Raw genomic sequence first — 20,138 nt, forward strand, 5'->3', positions numbered from 1 at the left:
GATGAAAGGGAAAATATTGTGAGGCCAGAGGGAGGACCCAGGGCGATGGGATGTGTCGATTAGAAGGCCAACCTGACCCCTCAGTGACCTTGCATTAGATCTAGAGGGAAATGGACCACACAGTGAAAATGGAGGCAAAGGATAGAAGGGTGAGGGTCTGAAATAAAGCAGGAGGCTGCATCTTGGCCCATCATTAAATAAACTAATGAGAAGGGAAGAAACCAATAGGTGTAGGACTTGGGGAGTTTCAGAATCGGCGTATCACTGCAGTCTGGTGCATGTCAGAGTAACTGGTCTATGCTGACCACAATGTCCTCTCAGTTTCCCGCTATCGGCCCATGGCCCTCCCATCCACGCCCTGTCCAAATGCCTCTTAGAAGTTTCAAGCCTGCCTGCCTGCCTTGAGCACTCTGGGGCAGTTCATGCTTTCTTACGTGGCTAGATTCTTTTTTCCCTTTCTCGTTACTTTGAATGTGTGTGTTTCTGCACCGTGGTGCCAGAGGAACACTGTCTCATTCAGCTGTATCCATGTATGGTTCGAATGACAATTAAACTTCACTTGATTTGATTTGAAGTACTCATGGCCCTCTCTATAAAGTAGTTACCCCTCAGGTCTTTTTTTTTAAATCTCTTCCCTCTTCTGTCTGTGCCCCCAAATCTGGAGAAAAGACTGTCCACCTTATCCACACCCCCCCCCATGATTTTATAAACATGTATAGGGTCACCCCTCATTCTCCTACACCCTGAGGAATAAAAATCCAACATGACCAATTGATCCCCATAACTCATCAGGCCCTCTAGTCCAGACAGTATCCTTGTAAATCTCTTCTATATCTCCTGCAGCTTGACAGACTTGCTGATGATGCTAAATTAAGGCATCTTGTTGATACTGGAGGTTAAAGGAAGACTTCCACTGTTCTTGTGGATCCTAGGGCAGGGCCAGCACATCTTTCTCACAAACCCCACCCACTACATGGCACAAACCCAGACCGCTCTACAGAATGCATACGCAAACCAGACCCCTCTACACAATGCAAACGCAAATCCAGACCGCTCTACAGGATGCACACACAAACCAGACCCCTCTACACAATGCAAAGACAAACCCAGACCGCTCTACACAATGCAAAGACAAACCCAGACCGCTCTACAGAATGCAAACACAAACCCAGACCCCTCTATAGAATGCACATGCAAACCCTGACCCCCCCCCCATAAAAAGCAAACACAAACCCCGACCCCTCTAGACAATGCAAATGCAAACTCTTAGTACCACAGGGAAGGTGTGCAGTTATTAATCTCAACACAAAATAATCTGCAGATGCTGGGGTCAAAGCAACACTCACAATATGCTGGAGGAAGTCAGCAGGTCGGGCAGCATCCGTGGAAAAGATAGGTCGACGTTTTGGGCCGGAACCCTTCGTCAGGTCTGTAGGAGGAAGGGGCAGAGGCCCTATAAAGAAGGTGGGGGGAGGGTGGGAAGGAGAAGGCTGGTAGGTTCCAGGTGAAAAACCAGTAAGGGGAAAGATAAAGGGGTGGGGGAGGGGAGGCGGGTAGGTGATGGGCAGGAAAGGTGAAGAAGGAATAGGGGAAAACACAATGGGTAGTAGAAGGAGGCAGAACCACGAGGGAGGTGATAGGCAGCTGGGGGAGGGGGCAGAGTGACATAGGGATAGGGGAAGGGAATTGCAGGAAGTTGGAGAATTCTATGTTCATACCAAGGGGCTGGAGACTACCTAGACGGTATATGAGGTGTTGCTCTTCAATTCCATTCAAGAAAACTGGGATTTTAATAAAGGTGAGCAGCACAGTCAAAATTAAGACAATGTCTATGGAAATGAATAGACCAAAGAGCCAAAACGTTGACTGTAAATTCTTTTCCATAGATACTGCCTAACTGCTGAGTTTCTCTCAGCACGTGCCTGTGTTCTTCCCAGCAGCTGCAGAATCTCATGCTTAAAAAAGGTGATCCTTATTGAGAGAAAGTACAAGTTTATTTATTTGGAAACAATTCTCCTGCATATATGCATTAGAACACAATTAGTCAATTTAAACATACATACAAAAACAGGTTATCAACCTTGCCTTTCAAATTACAATTTCTTCATTAGACTGGGAAGCTATCAGTGCAAGAGCTTAAAGTGCCCACTTTGGACATGTTTTAGAGCTTAGCATTCTTGGTCGAAGGAAATTCACTCTCAACAATCCAAGCAGAATGTGCCCCCCCCCATCTCTCTGTTTGTTATTCTGCAGAATGCAACCAGCAGAATAAAGGCCAAATCAGCAGCAGGATGAGTCCAGATGTGGTCCTCTCTGCTCCATTACTTCCACTGGCGTCTCTGCAATTCACCACTGCAAAATAAAGAATCAGTGCATAAGTTACGCAGCAACAACACTTGTCCTGCTCAGTGTGACCATAGTCCAAGAGCAAATGGTGTTTGTGATGATCCTACGGCTGGGGAAAGCAGTGCAAGCCACAGTCACAGAGGGCAGACACAGGAACCATTTGCTGTTCGGCAAAAGGGAATAAGATTGCAATGGGAAGTGAATGTCTATGTTCAAATGAAGGAGGGCTCTGAACAGAAATGAGACATTTGATGGCAGTTCCATGTTCCCCTAGCGAGGTGATGTGGGCCGGTTGCAACAAGGTGCTGTTGGATCCTGATGCTTCTGCAATCTAAAGGTTCTTGTGAGGTCAAGAATGAGGCATAAAACTTGCTGCTTATGAACGTTTTATTAAGAGCAGAGAAGGAAAGAAAGAAGAAGCATAGCAAGAGACAAGGGATAGATGAGATATCAGCAGATTCCAACAGAAACTCCATTGATCACAGTTAGCCATCAAGAAAGTCAAATACAAGTAATATAACACTCACCACTAAAACCCAAGAAGTTTCCAGAAAAAATAGAGGCAACTAGAAAACTCACTAAACAATTATATGTATACAAAGGATTATATAAAAATACAAACAAGCATAACAAAGTTAAACTACAAGAAAAATGATCATTCTGCAGCCCAATCCAAGTGCCAAGAGCCAAAGAGGAAGAGATTGACAGGACTTTGTGTATAAAAGACTGAGGCAGCACCTGTAGAGGGCAGAGCTGTTCATCCTTTGGGCTAATGATGTTTACAGATCTCATCGCTCTTGGCCCAGTCTCTGAAGAGAAAATCTGCAGCATTTTCAGTAACTGAAGCTGCAAATATGAGGAATAAACTGGGCTCAGATTATCCCCATCCCACCCACTCTTTTTACAAAACACCCAATGTTACACATGGACAGCCAACTGACAATAGAGATCTGCTGAGCAGGTAGAGATTAGTTTTGTTTGTCATGTGTACATCAGAACATACAATGAAATGCATTGTTTGGTGCAAGTGTAATCAGCGAGGACTGAGCTGGGCAGCCTGCAAGTGTCGCCAGGCTTCCAGCACCAACATAACACCCCCCCCCGCCCCCAACTCTATAACTCTAGCAATACATTCACAGAAACAGAAAACCTACAGCACAATACAGGCCTTTCGGCCCACAATGCTGTGCCGAACATGTACTTACTTAGAAATTACCTAGGGTTAGCCATTGCCCTCCATTTTTCTAAGCTCCATGTACCTGTCCAGGACTCTTTTAAAAGACCCTATCATATCTGCCTCCACCACTGTGCCAGCAGCCCATTCCACGGACTCACCACTCCCTGCGTTAAAAAAAACTTACACCCTGACATCACCTCTGTAGCTACTTCCTGTAGTGAGGTGACCAGAACTGAGCACAGTACTCCAAGTAGGGTCTGACCTGGGTAACATAACCTCTCGGCTCTTAACTCAATTCCATGATTGATGAAGGCCGATGCACCGTATATCTTCTTAATCACAGTGTCAACCTGCGCAGCAGCTTTGAGTGTCCTATAGACTCGGACCCCAAGATCCCTCTGATCCTCCACACTGCCAAGAGTCTTACCATTAATACTACATTCTGCCATATTTGACCTACCAAAATGAACCACCTCACACTTACCTGGGTAGAACTCCATCTGCCACTTCTCTGCCCAGTTTTGCATCCTATCAATGTCCCGTTCCAACCTCTGACAGCCCTTCACACTATCCACAACACCCCCAAGCTTTGTGTCATCAGCAAATGTACTAACCCATCCCTCCACTTCCTCATCCAGGTCACTTATAAAAAATCACAAAGAGAAGGGGTCCCAGAACAGATCCCTGAGGCACACCACTAGTTACCGAACTCCATGCAGAATATGACCCACCTACAACCACTCTTTGCCTTCTGTGGGCAAGCCAATTCTGGATCCACAAAGCAAGTTCCCCATGGATCCCATGCCTCATTACTTTCTCAATAAACCTTGCATGGGGTACCTTATCAAATGCCTTGCTGAAATCCATATACACTACATCTACTGCTCTACCTTCATCAAGGTGTTCAGTCACATCCTCAAAAAAATCAATCAGGCTTTTAAGGCACGACCTGCCTTTGACAAAGCCATACTGACTATTCCTGATCATATTATGCCTCTCCAAATGTTCATAAATCCTGCCTCAGGATCATTTCCATCAACTTACCAACCACTGAAGTAAGACTCGTTGGTCTATAATTTCCTGGGCTATCTCTACTCCTTTTCTTGAATAAGATAACAATGTCTGCAACCCTCCAATCCTCCGGAACCTCTCCTGTCCCCATTGATGATGCAAAGATCATTGCCAGAGGCTCAGCAATCTCCTCCCTCACCTCCCACAGTAGCCTAGGGTACATCTCATCTGGTCCCGGAGACTTATCCAACTTGATGCCTTCCAAAAGCTTCAGCACTTCCTCTTTCTTAATGTCTATAAGCTCAAGCTTTTCAATCCACTGTAAGTCATCACTACAATTACCAAGATCCTTTTCCGTAGTGAATACTGTAGCAAAGTATTCTTTAAGTACCTCAACTATCTCCTCTGGTTCCATACACACTTTTCCACTGTCACACTCGATTGGTCCTATTTTCTCACATCTTATCCTCTTGCTCTTCACATACCTGTAGAATGTTTTGGGGTTTTCCTTAATCCTGCTGGCCAAGGCTTTCTCATTTCTGTTGCATGCTATCTTTGATTTATTTCTGTTTTCCTCTTCCTCAACCCTATCACTCTGGTTCCCATTCCCCCACCAAATTAGTTTAAACCCTCCCTAACAGCTCTATTAAATGTGCCCACTAGGATATTGAACCCCTTTGGATTCAGGTGTAATCCATCCTTTTTGTACAGGTCATACCTCCCTCAGCAGAGGCCCCAATGATCCTGGAATCGGAATCCCTGCCCCCTGCATCAGTATCTCAGCCACACATTAATATGCCTGATCATGCTATTCTTGCACTCGCTAGCACGTGGCACTGGCAGCAATCCTGAGATTACTACCTTAGAGGTCCTGCTTTTCAGATTCCTACCTAACTTCCTGAATTCTCTCTTCAGGACCTCCTCCCTTTTTCTACCCGTGTCATTGATACCAACGTGTACCAAGACTACTACTGGCTGTTCACCCTCTCCCTTCAGAATTCTCTGCACCCGATCTGAGACATCCCGTACCCTGGCACCTGGGAGGCAACACACCATGCGGGTATCTCTATCAGGCTGACAGAACCTCCTGTCGGTTCCCCTATGGAATCCCTTATAACTACCACATTCCTCATCTTCCTCTTTCCCTTCTGCACCACGGAACCAGGCTCAGTGACAGAGACTCGATCGCCATGGCCATCCTGTCAGGTCACCCCCCTCAACCGCATTCAAAATGAGATAATGATCACTGAGGGGGATGGCCACAGGGGTGCTCTCTGAGCTCTTCCCTTCACTTCCCTGACAGTCACCCAATTATCTAACTACTGCAGCCTTGGGGTGACTAACTCCCTGTGGCTCCTATCTCCTGTTCACTCTCCCTAATAAACTGTGGGTCATCGAGCTGTACATTTCCCTGAGAACATCTGTTCCCAATTAATGTTTCCAAGTTCCTGCCTGATAGCTTTATATTTCCCCTTACTCCAATTAAACACTTCCCCTACTTATCTGTTCCTATCCCTCTCCAATGCTATGGTAAAGGAGATAGAATTGTGATCACTATCTCCAAAATACTCTCCACTGAGAGACCTGACACCTGACCAGGTTCATTTCCCAATACCAGATCAAGTACAGCCTCTCCTCTTGTAGGCCTATCTACACATTGTGTCAAGAAACTTTCCTGATCACACCTAACAAACTCCACCCCATTTAAACCCCTTGCTCTAGGGAGATGCCAATCAATATTTGGGAAACTAAAATCTCCCACCATGACAACCCTGTTATTATTACACCTTTCCAGAATCTGTCTCTCTATCTGCTCCTCGATGTCCCTGTTACTATTGGGTGGTCTATAAAAACCACCCAGTACAGTTATTGACTCCTTCCTGTTCCTAACTTCCACCCACAGAGACTCCGTAGACAATCCCTCCATGACTTCTCTCTTTTCTGCAGCCATGACACTATCTCTGATCAACAGTGCCACACCCCCACCTCTTTTGCCTCCCTCCCTGTCTTTTCTGAAACATCTAAAGCCTGGCAATCGAAGTAACTATTCCTGCCCCTGAACTATCTAAGTTTCTGTAATGGCCACAACATCATAGCTCCAAATACTGATCCATGCTAAGCTCATCCGCTTTGTTCATGATGCTTCTTGCATTAAAATAGACCATCGGTCAGAGCGCGTCCCTTCTCTAACACCTACCTATCCTCCCTCCCGCATGGTCTCTAAGCTCTCTCTATTTGTGAGCCAACAGTCCCTTCCTCTGTCTCTTCAGTTTGGTTTCCACTCCCCCCCCCCCCAGCAATTCTAGTTTAGACTCTCCCCAATACCCTTAGCAAACCTCCCTGCCAGGATATTGGTCCCCCTCGGATTCAAGTAAAACCCATCCTTTTTGTACAGGTCATGCCTGCCCCAAAAGAGGTCCCAATGATCCAGAAACCTGAATCCCTGCCCCCTGCTCCAATCCCTCAGCCACGCATTTATCCTCCACCTCATTCTATTTCTATACTCACTGTCACATGGCACAGGCAGTAATCTCAACTTCCTTCCTAAGTCCCCATAGTCTCTTTTTAGGACCTCCTCCCTTTTCCTACCTATGTCGTTGGTACCAATGTGGCTGGTTGGTGGCGTAGTGGCATCAGTGCTGGACCTCAGAGTGAGAGGCCCCGAGTTCGAATCTGGACGGCTCCCTTCCATCCGTACCCGGGATGGAGTGTCGAGCTAACAACTCGACCTCGTAAAAAAAACCTGGGAAGGCATGGGCTCCGCCAGCTTTCAGACGCCCAAGACCCACCGTACGATGAGCATACCAAAAGTTTTGTCACCAGGAGTTAAGGGTACGTATACACACACACACACACTAATATGTACCACGACCTCTGGTTGTTCACCTTCCCACTTCAGGATATTGTGGACGCAGGGAGAAACATCCCGGACCCTGGCACCTGGGAGGCAAACTACCATCCGAGTTTCTTTCCTGCATCCACAGAATTGCCTGTCTGACCCCCTAACTATAGAGTCCCTTATCACTGCTGCCATCCTCTTCCCTTCCCTACCCTTCTGAGCCACAGGGCCAGACTCTGTGCCAGAGGCGTGGCCACTGTTGCTTCCCCCCAGGTAGGCCATCCCCCCAACAGTACTCAAACAGGAGTACTTATTGTCAAGGGGTACAGCCACAGGGGTACTCTCTATTATCTGACTCACCCTTCTCTCTCCTGACTGTTACCCACTTACTTGTCTCCCGAGGCCCCGGTGTGACTATCTGCCTATAGCTCCTCTCTATCACCTCCTCATTCTCCCTGACTAGACAAAGGTCATCAAGTTGCATCTCCAGTTCCCTAACGCAGTCGCTAAGGAGCTGCAGCTCAACACACCTGGTGCAGATGTGGCCGTCAGGGAGGCTGGGAGTCTCATCCGACACCCAGCACAGAACACTGGCCTCACAGACATACTTCCTGTTCCTATTCTTCACAAGTAACCTACCTACCCTCATCCTGTTATTGCCGAAGCCCTGTTGAGCCAAAGCCCTCCTACTCTGTCTCCCTCTACTCTAACGCCCGCTCTATAAAGCTGTCTCCTTTTAAACTCTTCGCGCTGGTCTAACTCGCTGATGTGGGAAGTCACTAGAGCACCCAGACGGTCGCTCACAAACTGCTTACAGACTGCGGTGGGAATTAAACCCTGTTTATAGCTGGCACTGTATCGCGCAATATTACCATGGCACTGCTGTACTAAGCTGGTTCCGTTACAGCAACCCTTAGAAACCGGTGTTACTGGATCAGGGACTGAAGTTAGGAGGAAGGGGATGTTAGAAGGAATGTCACAGAAGACCACTGCATCATTCTTCACCAACACTCGAAGAATTACCCAGGAACAGGTAGTCCACGTGGCAAGACGAGGTTTGCCATCACAACACAGATTCTAGCAATGAAACTTTTACTGTTGTTCAAACTCTGTTAGAGGTTCCTTCCACTCAAAAGCCATTACTTTTGTTGAAGAATTAATAACGATTACTTACTGATTTCATTAGACTTAACCCCAAGCCAGTAAACAGATTGGTGCTGGGCCACAGTTGCTCTGCAAGAGAAAGCATTAGTTATTGCAAACATTCTGTGTGGAGAAGAGGTTCACTGAACCGACCTATACTTCACCAAGGCCATTGCGTCAGGAATGAATACTGCCAAGCAATCTCCCAGGGAGGCCAAAAAAAACTCCAGCAACACAGCAGCTCAGGCTCCCAACTCCGTCACAAGCCTCCTCACCCATCGTGGAAACCTTCAAACGGCAGCACACACAAAATGCTGGAGGAACTCAACAGGTCAGGCAGCATCTATGGAAATGAATAAACAATGGGCATTTCGGGCCAAGACCATTCATCTACACTGGAAAAGAAGGGGGAAAATGCCAGAATGAAAAAAGGTGGTGAGGGAGAGGGGAAGGAGGCTTGCTGGAAGATGATAGGTGAAGCCATATGGGTGGGAAAGGTTAAGGGCTGGAGAGGAAGGAATCTGATAGGAGAGCAGAGTGGACCATAGGAGAAAGGGAAGGAGGAAGGGACCCAGGGGGTAAGAAGAGGCCAGAGTGGGAAATAGAGGAACTGCAGGGTGGAGGTTGGGGAATTATTTTTACCAGCAGGAGAAATCGATTTTCATGCCTTCAGGTTGGAGGCTGCCCAGAAGGTGTTGCTCCTCCACCCTGAGGGAAGCTTCATCTTGGCACAAGAGGAGGGCATGGACCGAAGAATCGGAATGGGAATGGGAATCACTTAAAGTGTTTGGCCAAGGCAGCATTGATCACGACGGACCCCCACCCCCCAGGACATATCCCCTTCTCTTTGCTACCATCAGAAAGGAGGTAGGTGAGCCTGAAGACATACACAACATTTTAGGAAGAATTTCTTCCCCTCTGCTGTCAGACCCATAAAAACTGCCTCATTCTTTTGCTGTATTTTTGCACAATTTATTTAGCTTTTATACACACAATGGATTCCAGTTATTTCGGCTGTTATTTAACTGGGGCAGCCACTTATCTGGGGCAACTCTGAGAAAACAAAAACTAATTGAGAAAATAGCTGGGCAGGAGACTGCTGCCGAACGGGTTCTAACTAGTGTCAGTTGTGTGGTCATTAGACCTACACCTTGCATAGCGCAAAATGTTTTTAAAATAGAGTCAGCTGTGCGTGTTTGTGTTCAAAAAGTAGTGGTTTTTGTCACTGATAAATGGGGAGAAATAAGCGGTTCAGGCAACTCAGAACAGTTTTGCTCACTGCGGTTTCAAGCATTCAGGCTTGGTGGTGCCAGAAATGGCAGAGCATGAGAATGAAATGATTTCACTACTTCAACAAGTCAGGAACCACGGGGAATTTAATGGTATCGACAATCATCTTGAATGTTACAATGAAAATGAAGATTTGGAGGACACAGTTGTCCATGCCATTGTATGAAGGCAGTCAACTATCTGCACTAGGTGTCTGCACTGATTTTTTATTGTGTGGATGAATTCCCCCTTTGATAACTATTAGGAACTAATACAGTTAATTCCTAATACATAGAAAATAGGTGCAGGAGTAGGCCATTCGGCCCTTCGAGCCTGCACCGCCATTCAGTATGATCATGGCTGATCATCCAACTCAGAACCCTGTACCAGCCTTCTCTCCATACCCCCCTGTTCCCTTTAGCCACAAGGGCCATATCTAACTCCCTCTTAAATATAGCCAATGAACTGGCCTCAACTGTTTCCTGTGGCAGAGAATTCCACAGATTCACCACTCTCTGTGTGAAGAAGTTTTTCCTCATCTCGGTCCTAAAAGGCTTCCCCTCTATCCTCAAACTGTGACCCCTCGTTCTGGACTTCCCCAACATCGGGAACAATCTTCCTGCATCTAGCCTGTCCAATCCCTTTAGAATTTTATATGTTTCAATAAGATCCCCCCTCAATCTTCTAAATTCCAGTGAGTATAAGCCTAGTCGATCCAGTCTTTCATCATATGAAAGTCCTGCCATCCCAGGAATCAATCTGGTGAATCTTCTTTGTACTCCCTCTATGGCAAGAATATCTTTCCTCAGATTAGGGGACCAAAACTGCACACAATACTCCAGGTGTGGTTTCACCAAGGCCTTGTACAACTGCAGTAGTACCTCCCTGCTCCTGTACTCGAATCCTCTTGCTATGAATGCCAGCATACTATTAAGAACTAATACAGTTTTATAGCATTGTATTGGTGGCATTCTAATTTGTTCTGTATTTCATTTAAACACCTAATTTCTTACTCTTAAAGGTTTTTTTTTAAACCTTTTTAATTATTTCCACGAAATTTTCACTAATTGGGGCAGCCAATTAATTGGCCCAAAGTGTACTGATCTCAATCTGTCCCAATTAACTGGAATCCACTACATTTCTCATTGCAACTTCAGGTAATTTTCTATGTTCTGCACTGTATTGATGCCAAAACACAACACATTTCACAACCTACGTCAGTGATAATAAACTAGGTTCTGAAGAGTGGGAGGGAGCCGGAACACCTACGGCCCCCGCTCAGCCCCAAGGAGAAGGTGCAAACTCCATACACTGATCTGGTTCTCCGGCAGTGTTGGTGTTGGGCGTCTGTGCAGCCTCCGAGCTGCCTTCATTGTTTAAAGAAGAGGACGGAATAGACTGAGTAATTGCAGACTAGTCAGCCCGGTTTTCAGGCAGGTAGTGTTGAGGAAGCAGAGAGTCTGCAGAAGGACGTGCAAAGTGGTGGCAGATGGAATATAGCGTAGAGAAAGTTCTTCTGCCAGAGAGGGGTGAATCTGTGGAATTTTCTTCCACTGACTGCTTTAAATATACTCAATGACTTGGTTTCCACAGCAGAGGTTGATAGGTTCTTGTTTAGTCAGGGCATCAAAGGTTACGGGGAGAAGGCAGGAGAATGGGGTTGAATCAGCCATGATGGAATGGTGTAGTAGACTAGATGGGCTGAATGGCTTAATTTTGCTCCTTGATCGTGTGTCTTATGACGTCAATCTAGGGGAAACTGTTGGAATAAAATCTGGAGAAGGGCCAAGAAGTTGTCTGTCCAAGAAATTTTATTCTAGACATTAAAGCTTGTCAGCAGCCATTGCGTGACACATGAGGTTTCACACCAGAGGCTGAGCTTGGTGCATGAGATGATGAGGCACTCTGGAGAAGGAGGTGTGGAAAACGGGGGGGGGGGGGGCATTGGTCAGTCTGCCATCAGCTACACCAAGCAACATAGGCACAACCGAACAACCGAGACCAGTTAGATTCTCACAATAGGATGTCCCTCTGCTGACCAGTGACACCTTTGGCCAACTGCTTAATATTATTTCACCTGCTACTATTTTATTAATGCAGCTTCAACCATTTGTAAAATACTTACGTGAATATGACCGTTATACACCCTTTCGAAGGTGGATTCCAGGTATAGACATCGTTGCTGTCTTTATCGGACGTGCTTGAATGAGTCATTGCACTGTCTGGAACGTTGAAGCACTGGTAATAGTATGCAAGGGGTTAATACATACAGGAGGAGCATCTCAAGATTGCCCTTCATTTTTCAGCTTAAAACATTTTAACTGAGGCAGCATTTGTGATGCAAATATCATACTGCTATGAGACAAGCCCTATTGAGACCACTCTTAGAGTAGCATGCAAAATTCTGCTCTGCTCTCTGTAACAGGTTATACTTGCTATAGAAGGAGCACAGCAAAAATTCTATAGACTCGCTTCTGTACTGGGGGAGAGGTTGTCAATCATGAGGAGAGACTAAGGCGGCTCTAGGCTTCAGAAAAATGAGAGGCAATCCCACAATAACCTACAATATTAATGGTGCTCAAAAGTGTGGACACGGAAAATATACTCAGTGGCCACTTTATTATGTATACCTACTCATTAATGCAAATATCAGCCAATCATATGGCAGCAACTCGATGCATAAAAGCATGCAGGTGTGGTCAAGAGGTTCAGTTGTTGTGCAGACCAAACATCAGAATGCAGAAGAAATGTGTTTTAAGTGACTTTGACCTTGGAATGCGGAAATTACAAGTAGGCTAGACAAGGCAGATGCAGTGGATGTTGTATATCTGGATTTTCAGAAGGCCTTTGACAAGGTGCCACACATGAGGCTACTTAACAAGGTAAGAGCCCATGGAAGTACAGGAAAGTTACATACGTGGATAGAGCGTTGGCTGATTGGCAGGAAACAGAGAGTGGGAATAAAGGGATCCTATTCTGGTTGGCTGCCGGTTACCAGTGGTTTTCCACAGGGGTCCGGGTTGGGGCTGCTTCTTTTTACATTGTACATCAACGATTTGGATTATGGAATAGATGGCTTCGTGGCTAAGTTTGCTGACAATACGAAGATAGGTGGAGGGGCCAGTAGTGCTGAGGAAATGGAGAGTCTGCAGAGAGACTTGGATAGATTGGTAGAATGGGCAAAGAAGTGGCAAATGAAGTACAATGTTGGAAAGTGTATGGTTATGCACTTTGGCAGAAGAAATAAACAGGCAGACTATTATTTAAATGGGGAAAGAATTCAAAGTTCTGAGATGCAGCGAGTCTTGGGGGTCCTCGTACAGGATACCCTTAAGGTTAACCTCCAGGTTGAGTCAGTAGTGAAGAAGGCTAATGCAATGTTGGCATTCATTTCTGGAGGAATAGAGTATAGGAGCAGGGGTGTGATGTTGAGGCTCTATAAGGCGCTGGTGAGACCTCACTTGGAGTACTGTGGGCAGTTTTGGTCTCCTTATTTAAGAAAGGATGTGCTGACGTTGGAGAGGGTACAGAGAAGATTCACTAGAATGATTCCGGGAATGAGAGGGTTAACATATGAGGAACGTTTGTCCACTCTTCGACTGTATTCCTTGGAGTTTAGAAGAATGAGGGGAGACCTCATAGAAACATTTCGAATGTTGAAAGGCATGGACAGAGTGGATGTGGCAAAGTTGTTTCCCATGATGGGGGAGTCTAGTACAAGAGGGCATGACTTAAGGATTGAAGGGCGCCCATTCAGAACAGAAATGCCAAGAAATCTTTTTAGTCAGAGGGTGGTGAATCTATGGAATTTGTTGCCATGGGCAGCAGTGGAGGCCAAGTCCCATTGGGTGTATTTAAGGCAGAGATTGATAGGTAACTGAGTAGCCAGGGCATCAAAGGTTATGGTGAGAAGGCGGGGGAGTGGGACCAAATGGGAGAATGGATCAGCTCATGATAAAATGGCGGAGCAGACATGATGGGCCAAATGGCTGACTTCTGCTCCTTTGTCTTATGGTCTTATGATTGTTGGTGCCAAAAGGTGTGATTTGCGTATCTGAGAAACTAGTGATTTCCTGAGACTTTTAAGAACAGTCTCTAGATTTTAGAGAATGGTGTGAAAAACAATAAAAACATCCAGTCAGAGGCAGTTCTGTGGGCAAAAGCACCCAGTTAATGAGAGAGGTCAGAGGAGAATGGCCAGACTAGTTCAAGCTGACAGGAAGGTGACAGTAACTCAAAAGAACCACACGTTACAACAGTGGTGTGAAGAGCATCTCAGAACACACAACACATCAAACCTTGAAGTGGCTGGGCTACAGCAGCAGAAGACCATGAACATAAACCTGGTGGCCATTTTCTTAGCTACAGGAGGTTCTTCATAAAATGGCCACTGGGTCTAGTTCTAGCTGGGTCGGGCATCTAGAGATACATTGGTTTTCTTTGCCCAAGACAGGAGTGAAGTCTCACACACTGACTGCACTCAGAATGGAGACTGGTAAGTGTCTTTGTTAATGGAAGAATTAGAGAATGCAGTGGGGCAGGAAAATCAGGTCAGTTTATTATCATCACATGTATGGTGAAAAGAGGTACAGTAAAGAGATTTTGCTGCCGTTCAGATAGATTCAGATAGCAACATGCACAAAATGTTGGAGGAACTCAGCAGTATCTATGGAAAAGAGTAAACAGCCAACGTTCCCGGCTGAGAGCCTTCATCGGGACTGAAAAGGAAGGGGAGAAGACAGGGTAAGAAGGTGGGGGGAGAGGGGGAAGAAGTACAAGGCAGCAGGTATTAGGTGAAACTGGCATCATTCCATTCTTACAGAACATGAGGTAGTAAAAAGAGAAGAAGAATGCAGAATATAGTGTTTCAGTTACAGAGGAAATGCTCCACACGCAGACAAACTGCCAGACCAAGAATTCATCTTTAGTGCATCAGCGGTTCGGTCAAGAGTGGGGTAGAAGCTGCCCTTGAGTCCTGTGGAATGTGTTCTCAACCATTTGCATCGTCTGCCTGACAGGAGAAACAACAATGGCTGGGGTGAAAAGGGTTCATGGATACATTGGCAGCCTTCCTAAGGCAGCAGGACGTATAAGCGAGTTAGTGGAGGGGAGACTGGCTTGCACAATGGACTGGGCTGTGTTTACAATGACAGGGAAGGCTCGAGAGCCAACAAGCCTAGGTCTACCTCTATATCTTATGTTCCTATTGCAATGCCATTTGTGAGAACAAACTCGGGTAACATGAGGTGTAGCTCCAGCTAAGAGACAGTGCAAAGCTCAGCATTCAGCACCCCATAAGGATCCAAGCTTTTATCCTCCCTTCCCACAGGCTTCACTTCTGTAAGATGGTCCACCCTCACACCTAGAACCTCACAAGGCCAAGGACACCTCATTCCCCTTCCTAACCTCAGGACTGTTCCTGCCCACGCCTGCTCTGTACCATTTCCTTCACTGCGTCAGGAAAGTCATTGAAGCTGTCCACTTCTGCATCAGTCCACAGGTGTAAGCAGACAAGTCAGGGCCATTCATTGCCACTGGAGGTTTGCCCAGAGCGGAGGCAGTCATAAACCGCCAGTACCCAAGCAACTTCTTGTAATCTCCCTGCAGGGAACGAGATCTGCCAGTTTAGAGTCTTTCTCAGGAAAGTTTTGAGCACAACCCCTATCCTCAGGATCACTTACAGATGGCAGCACTGAGCAACTCCCCCTGACAGCTGATGTTGTGTACTTGCACTTTCAGGGCCGGTTGATAAGTTCTCAGCTGCAAGAAACTCAAGTGGACTTTTTCAGCACCGTCATTGTTTCCCAAACATTAGGCATTGCACAAAGAGCAGGCTAATTTCTCAACCAGTTTCCTCATTAGGAGAGCCCATGCTTCAATAACTGCATCTTCCCAGAATTAAATTAGCCAGTTCTTTGGGGAAGATGACCAAAGCTATATATGGTCATCTAGATGGGATATCATCAAAAACCCTGGTATTATACTTCAATCTCATATAAACTAATATAATATTCTAGTTCCTATTGGATTTCGTCAGAAATGACCAACAGTTCTTGCTTCATAACTAACAGAAAAAGTTCCCCCACCCCCATTTCAAATAATTCACACCTCTCTAGAGATCAAGAACATAGTGCAATGTTGTACCAATATTTTCAGCCCACGATATTGTGCCAACCTTTTAACCATGATCAAGATCAATTTAATGGTTCCCTCCTGCATTGCCCTCCATTTTTTTTCATCCATGTGTTCCTCTTAAGAGTGTTTTAAGTGACTCTTATGTATATGCCTCTACCCCACCACCCTAGCAGTGTTCTTCACAGACCTATCACTCTCTGTGCAAAGTTTCTACCGTCTACATCCTCCGTACTTTCCTCCAATCACCTCAAAATTATGTCCTCTTGTATTAGCCATTGCCACACTAGGAAGAAGACACTGGTTGTCCTCTTATCATCTTGTACACCTCTATCAAGTCACTTCTTATCCTTCTTCACTCCATAGAAAAAAACCCAAGCTCACTCAGCTTTTCCTCATAAGACCTGCTCTCTAATCTCTAAACGTAAAACTGAAGACAGAACTGAATAGAAGAATGCAGAGGAGGGAAATGAGATACAGAAAAGAAAAACATTTTTCCAAATCCCATCATCAGTTAACAACCTAAAACCAAGGACACAACCTAGTTCTTTTGTTGTGCAAGACAGCGTGATTACTAATTACAATTTCATTATATTTAACTCTCTTTCAAAGGATATTTAGTACTCAAATTCAGTTCACAGTGTTCCAATATGTCTTTAGAGATCCAGATCCTTCAAAGCAGGACATTCCCTGTCCCACTCACTGTCTGGGATTCAGACTCCAGGCCCACCAACCCAAGCAGCCAGGTTGATTACAGTCAAAGTACTTCTTACTTCACTCCAGTCAGTCTGCAACTCCACATCACTTTCCAAAGTGTTAATAAAGTCCCAAAACTAACCTGTACACTACCCTGCTATTCCGTTAACATGCCCACCCCCCATCCATTGCTTTGATGTTGGGGGGGAGGGTAGAAAAAGCACAAATTGGTCAAAATCTAAGGCAAGAAACTCTTTTGCACAGCCTTTAAAAAAATCTTTCATTAGTGGACTGTTATCCATGGCACCGAGATAATAAACTGGTCATACCTGAAGTGTCTTTGTATTTGCTGGAGGAGAACTCCATGTGCCAACTGTCACATTCTCAAAGAGCTTTCGAGCTTGGAGCAGAAGCCCTTTGTAAGTTGGGCCCATTATTCTCACTGTAAAAGAATTGAGATTTCATTTTTGTATGCAACATCCTTATAATTTAAACAAACACACTCAGGCAGGCAGTTGAAAGGAATAAGAAAGCTGTGTTTATTCGGTGAAGAGTGAATGAACTTATGAACTGGGCAGACCCAGAATACAAATCTTAACTTCTTTTATCAAGCAGTTGATTTCAAGATATAAAACCTCAAAGAAATGCACAAAGGTGACACTAGTAATGCAATCCAGAAAGACCTAAGAAGATTAAGACTACAATAAAGACAAAGATATGAGCATGGAATAACTTGGAGAGGTTGCTGCAGCCTTTAAACACCAGTGGATGCAATGGGTTAAAGGCTGAGATGGAATTGTGCCTCTCAGATCATTTATAAGCATAGAAACAGGCCCTTCAGCTCACTGTGTCTGTACTGTACATCCCTATCTATACCAATCCCACATCCATCTGTACCTTGTTCATCTAAAAGCAGTTGAAATGTTGTTACGGTTCCTATCTCCTCTGGCAGCTCGTTTATTCCAACTACCCAACTAAGTCCTATTACAAAGTGCCTCTACTTCTTTAGGAGTTTGCAGAGAATTAGCATGACATCTAAAACTTTGACAAACTATTATAGATGTGGAGAGTATATTGACTGGCTGCATCACAGCCTGGTATGGAAACTCTAATGCCCTTGAACAGAAAATCCCACAGTAAGTCAGAAAGCAGTGGATTCAACCCAGTCCCTTACTGGCAAAGCTCTCCCCCACCATTGAGCACATCTACTTGACACGCTGTGGTAGGAAAGCAGCCCCCATCATCAGGGATTCCTACCCCCCAACGAGGCCATGTGCTCTTCTGGCTGCTGACATCAGGAAGAAGGTACAAGAGCCTCAGGGCTCTCACCATCAGGTTCAAGAACAGTTATTACCCCTCGACCATCAGGCTTTCAAACAAAAAGGCATAACTTCATTTGCCCCATCATTGAAATGTTCCCACCACCAATGGACTCTTCATCTCATGTTCCTGTTATTTATTGCTACTCACTTATATTTGCATTAGCAGTTTATTATCTTCTGCACGCTGGTCTTTCACTGATTATGTTATAGTTACAATTTCATAGATCCGTTGAGTATGCCCACAAGAAAAGAAATCTCGAGGTTGTATATGAAGTATACTTTGATAACAAAAAAATTACTTTTATTTTGAAATACTCTGTGTGAAAGACTTACCCTCGGAGCCCCTTTGTCTCGCTTTAAACACGTGCTCTCCAGTTTTAGACAACCCCACTCCTCCCCATCAAGGGAAACAGACTCTGGCGACGACCCCTATTTCTGCATTTCATAATTGTATCTACTTCTATCATGTACCGACCAGCCAGCCCCACTTTCTCCAACCCTTTTGGTTGTCCATTTTGGCGGGAAAAAAAACCCTCGTAAACTCGCCGGTGGGTGCATCCCGCCTCGGATCCAAAGGGACAAGGCGGAAGGGGTATCGAGGACGGGAGCGCCTCGGGCGGAGGGGTGGGTGATTAACATCGGGACATATTGACTCCAACACCCTTACCTCACACCTCTGCCGCTGCTCGGCCCGTCACCACTCCTCTCTACCCATCGCCACCAGCCCCCGCTCCCAGCCGTTCAGCCCATCACCCCACCCCACCCACCTTCTATGGTGCTGTTAATGCTGCTAACATTGATAGAGTGCGGCGAAGAGCCATTCTGAGGGAGGATCCCGGTGTGAACCGGGGCCATGGAGCTGCAGGATGAGATAGGCGCGCCATTGGGCAGTGCCAGCGCCAGCGGGAGGCAGAGGGCGAGCAGCCCGGGCACAACGCGACGGAAACCTAAGCTCGGCATCTGGTATCTCGGCTTCGTCTCTACCTGCTTCCGGTGGAGACCGCTCTTATAGGGCTGGACGGGGACTGCGAGGGCTGGGGCGGTATCGGGGAGGTGCCTACCGGGGGGGCTGGCATCCACTGACAGGGCGGCACTGCACCTGAGAGAGGGAGCTCCGTCCCGCTCCGGGGTCCCGGAAAGGACTCTTCACACTATGGAGATCGTAGGAACATTTGTCCTGCATTTCCGGACCCTCTGTGGACACCCAACTCCCTGCCCTTTCCTCCATGTGAACCTTTCTATTACACTTAGTCCCACCGTTTCCAATCGCGATTCCTCGAATATATAACAATGCCTTGTTGCGAGTGAGCTTTTGTAGGCACGTTTCCACAATCTCTAGAATTTAGAACTTATTTAAATCTTACATCCATCCCACAATGTGAGGGAGTAAAAATCTTTGCGTTATGACTCCGTTGCAATGTACAGACTTGTGGATTTAAAAGTCTAATGGGTTGTAGAAAGAAGCTGTCCTGGCTTTAACGCTGCGGTAGCGTTTGCCAGACGGAAACAGTTTATGGTTGGGGAGACCAGTATCCCCAGTGATCTTCCAGGCATTCTTTCTGCACCTGCTGCTTCTGTGTGGTATTCATGTATTATTTGTAATGAAAGTAGTTCAAAAGCTGTCCAAACCACTCTCCCTCCAATAATTCGACTTCCAGACAAAATAGGGATGATAATTTTTTACACAATTTCACAAGGAAAACAAATTTCCTCGGGAATAATAAAGTATATCTGTCTATCTATCTATTTTCAGCGTTTGCAGTAACATCCTAATTCTTAAGCGCAATTGGAGAGAGAAATCTTGTTACCAGTTACAAATGATTCTCAACACGTACCAACCGAGGGAATGTCATTACTCCAGTCACCTTGCTCCAACTAGTGTTGTGGTATCTCCCTCCTTTCATCCCAACTTCTCAAATGGAGGGAATGGAAAAACAAATACCTTCTTTTTGACTGAATGGACCAGCCATAAGTGACACTCTTTCCCACTTAAAACTACTGAATTATAAGTAGTGTTGTGGAAAAATGAAAAGTGCCCTGAAGATCAGTCTATCAATCCTGGAGTCTCCATGTAATTTACCAGCTCCACTCATTCAGTCTCACCTCAATCAAGTGTTGAGTTGGGGATATCAAAATTGGGGGAATCTGCCTCACGGTTGAAGTCAATTGAGGTTAAGGACTAAAGTGAAGATTGGGGTCATGG

The 20,138-nt window shown here is 45.7% G+C and overlaps 1 protein-coding gene across 1 annotated transcript; it reads right to left on the minus strand.

Annotated features, from left to right (window-relative positions):
- Positions 1 to 1,251: 1,251 nt before the first annotated feature.
- On the minus strand, positions 1,252 to 18,908 carry LOC140197368 (putative defense protein 3). Its single transcript, XM_072257323.1, has 5 exons — positions 18,703 to 18,908; positions 16,943 to 17,055; positions 11,911 to 12,023; positions 8,548 to 8,606; positions 1,252 to 2,352 (listed from the first exon to the last, which is right to left on the minus strand). Exons 1-5 carry the CDS (start codon positions 18,893 to 18,895, stop codon positions 2,243 to 2,245), a joined length of 588 nt encoding a protein of 195 aa, XP_072113424.1. The 5' UTR covers positions 18,896 to 18,908; the 3' UTR covers positions 1,252 to 2,242.
- Positions 18,909 to 20,138: the final 1,230 nt, after the last annotated feature.

Source organism: Mobula birostris, chromosome 5 (genome assembly GCF_030028105.1).
Source record: "Mobula birostris isolate sMobBir1 chromosome 5, sMobBir1.hap1, whole genome shotgun sequence".
NCBI lineage: Eukaryota > Metazoa > Chordata > Chondrichthyes > Myliobatiformes > Myliobatidae > Mobula > Mobula birostris.

What these genes read in the sequence shown, in the direction of transcription:
- LOC140197368 (XM_072257323.1), bottom strand. Translation starts at nt 18,895, where the DNA reads ATGCCGAGCTTAGGTTTCCGTCGCGTTGTGCCCGGGCTGCTCGCCCTC. An exon ending in CAAATACAAAGACACTTCAG is followed by an intron (nt 12,024 to 16,942) that starts GTATGACCAGTT and finishes TACTATTACCAG; the next exon opens with TGCTTCAACGTTCCAGACAG. An exon ending in GGTTAAGTCTAATGAAATCA is followed by an intron (nt 2,353 to 8,547) that starts GTAAGTAATCGT and finishes TTTATTTTGCAG; the next exon opens with TGGTGAATTGCAGAGACGCC.